Raw genomic sequence first — 5,000 nt, forward strand, 5'->3', positions numbered from 1 at the left:
ACACTACATTTTGAACAGTCACACCACATTTTGAACGCTCACACCACATTTTGAACGCTCACACTACATTTTGAACGCTCACACTACATTTTGAACGCTCACACTACACTTTGAACGCTCACACTACACTTTGAACGCTCACACTACATTTTGAACGCTCACACTACATTTTGAACGCTCACACTACACTTTGAACGCTCACACTACACTTTGAACGCTCACACTACATTTTGAACGCTCACACTACATTTTGAACGCTCACACTACATTTTGAACGCTCACACTACATTTTGAACGCTCACACTACATTTTGAACGCTCACACTACACTTTGAACGCTCACACTACACTTTGAACGTTCACACTACATTTTGAACGCTCACACTACATTTTGAACGCTCACACTACACTTTGAACGCTCACACTACACTTTGAACGCTCACACTACATTTTGAACGCTCACACTACATTTTGAAAGCTCACACTACATTTTGAACGCTCACACTACACTTTGAACGCTCACACTACACTTTGAACGCTCACACTACACTTTGAACGCTCACACTACATTTTGAACGCTCACACTACATTTTGAACGCTCACACTACATTTTGAACGCTCATACTACATTTTGAACGCTCACACTACATTTTGAACGCTCACACTACATTTTGAACGCTCACACTACATTTTGAACGCTCACACTACACTTTGAACGCTCACACTACACTTTGAACGCTCACACTACACTTTGAACGCTCACACTACATTTTGAACGCTGACACTACATTTTGAACGCTCACACTACATTTTGAACGCTCACACTACATTTTGAACGCTCACACTACATTTTGAACGCTCACACTACATTTTGAACGCTCACACTACACTTTGAACGCTCACACTACACTTTGAACGCTCACACTACATTTTGAACGCTCACACTACATTTTGAACGCTCACACTACATTTTGAACGCTCACACTACATTTTGAACGCTCACACTACATTTTGAACGCTCACACTACACTTTGAACGCTCACACTACACTTTGAACGCTCACACTACACTTTGAACGCTCACACTACATTTTGAACGCTGACACTACATTTTGAACGCTCACACTACATTTTGAAAGCTCACACTACATTTTGAACGCTGACACTACATTTTGAACGCTCACACTACATTTTGAACGCTCACACTACATTTTGAACGCTCACACTACATTTTGAACGCTCACACTACACTTTGAACGCTCACACTACACTTTGAACGCTCACACTACATTTTGAACGCTCACACTACATTTTGAACGCTCACACTACATTTTGAACGCTCACACTACATTTTGAACGCTCACACTACATTTTGAACGCTCACACTACATTTTGAACAGTCACACCACATTTTGAACGCTCACACTACATTTTGAACGCTCACACTACATTTTGAACGCTCACACTACATTTTGAACGCTCACACTACATTTTGAACGCTCACACTACATTTTGAACAGTCACACTACATTTTGAACGCTCACACCACATTTTGAACGCTCACACTACATTTTGAACGCTCACACTACATTTTGAACGCTCACACTACATTTTGAACGCTCACACTACACTTTGAATGCTCACACTACATCTTGAACGCTCACACTACATTTTGAACGCTCACACTACATTTTGAACGCTCACACTACATTTTGAACGCTCACACTACATTTTGAACGCTCACACTACATCTTGAACGCTCACACTACATCTTGAACGCTCACACTACATCTTGAACGCTCACACTACATTTTGAACGCTCACACTACATTTTGAACGCTCACACTACATTTTGAACGCTCACACTACATTTTGAACGCTCACACTACATTTTGAACGCTCACACTACATTTTGAACGCTCACACTACACTTTGAACGCTCACACTACACTTTGAACGCTCACACTACATTTTGAACGCTCACACTACATTTTGAACGCTCACACTACATTTTGAACAGTCACACTACATTTTGAACGCTGACACTACATTTTGAACGCTCACACTACATTTTGAACGCTCACACTACATTTTGAACGCTCACACTACATTTTGAACAGTCACACTACATTTTGAACGCTCACACTACATTTTGAACGCTCACACTACATTTTGAACGCTCACACTACATTTTGAACGCTCACACTACATTTTGAACGCTCACACTACATTTTGAACGGTCACACTCCGCCGAGAGAGAAGTAGTTGAGTGTCAGACGGCGACCTTGACATCAATATTTCAGCAGGCCAGTTGACACACCAGAACAGGAGAAGAAGAAGAATGGCCGCTCATGTAAAATGCATGTCATGAATATTCATATGCAGATGAATATTAGAGCGGGAGAAATTAGCTCCATCTTCACACCTATCAATCATTCCCAGCCATCAATCAGGGGGCGGGTCATGTGACCGCCCCGAGTGCACTTGTGTGAAGGCCCCTCCCCCCCCTACCTTGAAGAGGTGCTCTCTCTGCTCCTCTGACATCATCAGCTGCTGGCTGTCCGTCACCATGGCGACCATGTCCATCAGCCACTCCCACAGCTCCTGGAACTCCGCCTCCAAGTCCTGCACGCTGAGGAGACCAGAAAAGACCAGTTGACAATTCATTCGGAGTCCCCTGATCGGACCCCCCAACCTGACACATGCCATCAAATATGGATGCTTCTGGAACATTGCTCAAACACACACATTACTGTCGCCCGCTTTGTTAAGTGTGTGTGTGTGTGTGTGTGTGTGTGTGTGTGTGTGTGTGTGTGTGTGTGTGTGTGTGTGTGTGTGTGTGTGTGTGTGTGTGTGTGTGTGTGTGTGTGTGTGTGTGTGTGTGTGTGTGTGTGTGTGTGTGTGTGTGTGTGTGTGTGTATTATTCATACATTCACTGGTCTTCCAGGTCTCAGCAGGGCTCTCCCGCATCTTTCTCGGCATTAGCGGCCAAATTGTTTGGAATTCTACCGTCGCCGTCGCCGACAGTTTGACAGCTCAGCTCGGGCCCACGGTGACACACACACACACACACACACACACACACACACACACACACACACACACACACACACGCAGGCGCAGGCACACACACCCGCTCCGAGGGCATCAAAGTGCAAAATCAACTATGAATGAAATGACAAAAACAAGCGAGGTACAAAGAAAATAAAAGTGTTGACACAAACGGGTTGACACAAGTCTGTTGAGATCGAGGCATCAACACACACACTCACACACACACACACACACACACACACACACACACACACACACACACACACACACACACAGGAAGAGTGGTCGCACTTGAACCTCGTTGTCCTTCGGACCGGTGGGACACAAACGATACAGGGTCACTTCACCTTCAAGGACCCTCGGAGTACGTGGAAAGGCATCAAGCGCACCAGTAACTACAACGGTGGGGGTGCACAGTAACCAAAAGAGCCCTTCCCTGCCAGGTGCCCTACTCCCGCTTTGATGATCCCCTAGCAACAACAACCCCTTCACGCCTTCAGAGTAACTCCAACATATGTGAAGAAGACCCTGCAAAGGATCCACCTCAGAGACGTACGCCCCGACGACATCCCGGGGCGGGTGCCGAGGGACTGTGTCCACCAACTGACTAAAGTTTTGAAATATCATGGGAGCACGGTGGAACAGGGGTTGGTGCATGTGCCTCACAATACGAAGATCCTGAGTAGTCCTGAGTGCAATCCCGGGCTCGGGATCTTTCTGTGTGGAATTTGCATGTTCTGCCCGTGACTGCGTGGGTTCTCCCTGTGACTGCGTGGAATTCCCTCCGGGTACTCCGGCTTCCTCCCACCTCCAAAGACATGCGCCTGGGGATAGGCCCCTCCCACCTCCAAAGACATGCACCTGGGGATAGGCTCCTCCCACCTCCAAAGACATGCACCTGGGGATAGGTTGATTGGCAACACTAAATGGTCCCTAGTGTGTGAATGTGAGTGTGAGTGAATGTTGTCCGTCTATCGGTGCTGGCCCTGCGATGAGGTGGCGACTTGTCCAGGGTGTACACCGATGGCAAATTCTTTCTCGCCACCAAGCAAACACACTGGCAGAAATGTATATCAACGCCTATGGATGATGGTGGACTTCGTTGCACATGGGAACAGCAAATGTGGAAGTGGTCTCAAGCTTCAAGTATCTTAGGGTTCATCAATGAACTAGCGCCACAGCACTTCCTGCCTGGTCAAGAAGGTACACCAGCATCTCCACAAGAAGCTGTTGTGTGCTGGACTAGGGGGCTCCGCCCTCGGGAGCTTCAACAGATGTGTGGTGGAGAGTTCCTTAGCACCAGCGTAGGGGTGTGGCACAGCAGCTGCACAGGTGAAGCCAGGAAGGCACTGCATGGGCTGGTGAAAGCTGCCAGAAGATGGTAGGGAGCAGCCTTCCCACCGACACAGATATCTTCATCAGCAGATGCAGAAAGAAGCACTCTGCATCAGCCAAAGATCCCTCCCACCCTACACACCCTGTCTTTGACCCCGTTCCCCCTCAGGCAGGAGGCTGCAGAGCATCTGGAAGACTGAGGATCAGCTTCTTTTCGGAAGCTGTAAGACCGCTGAACTCCGATGGCCCTTTGTAGCAATGGTTACCAACCACATATAATCACCGGGTATACAGTATGCTGCCCTTACAATTAGACTGATATCCCATATCAGTATCCAATCGAGACCTCCTTTGCGATATTTTATACATCTTCAAGGCCAAAAAAATAAGCGTTGGCTTCTACGTTGCGTACGTCATTTGTGGATTACGTTGACGTGATCGTGGGTGTATTCAATGCCTTCAAGGGCAGAACGCCAGTGGGGGGAGCAGAGAAACACAGCATGTGCACAGACTCTTAAACCAGATGATGACTTCAGAGTCCGCGCCCGCACTGTTTTGACGCCATACACCTCTGCACCCATGCAAGAGCCGGGATGTTTTCTAGGGATTGTGA

The 5,000-nt window shown here is 47.2% G+C and overlaps 1 protein-coding gene across 3 annotated transcripts in view; it reads right to left on the reverse strand.

Moving 5' to 3' along the window:
• Window positions 1-5,000, reverse strand: part of akap6 (A kinase (PRKA) anchor protein 6) — a 173,763-nt gene that overhangs the window by 66,902 nt on the left and 101,861 nt on the right. For all 3 annotated transcript variants that reach the window (XM_062034641.1, XM_062034642.1, XM_062034643.1), the window contains one exon: window positions 2,510-2,630. In XM_062034641.1, the coding sequence (XP_061890625.1) occupies window positions 2,510-2,630 (121 nt within the window). The remainder of the gene's footprint in view (window positions 1-2,509; window positions 2,631-5,000) is intronic.

The sequence above is a fragment of the Entelurus aequoreus genome, linkage group LG23 (genome assembly GCF_033978785.1).
Source record: "Entelurus aequoreus isolate RoL-2023_Sb linkage group LG23, RoL_Eaeq_v1.1, whole genome shotgun sequence".
Lineage (NCBI taxonomy): Eukaryota > Metazoa > Chordata > Actinopteri > Syngnathiformes > Syngnathidae > Entelurus > Entelurus aequoreus.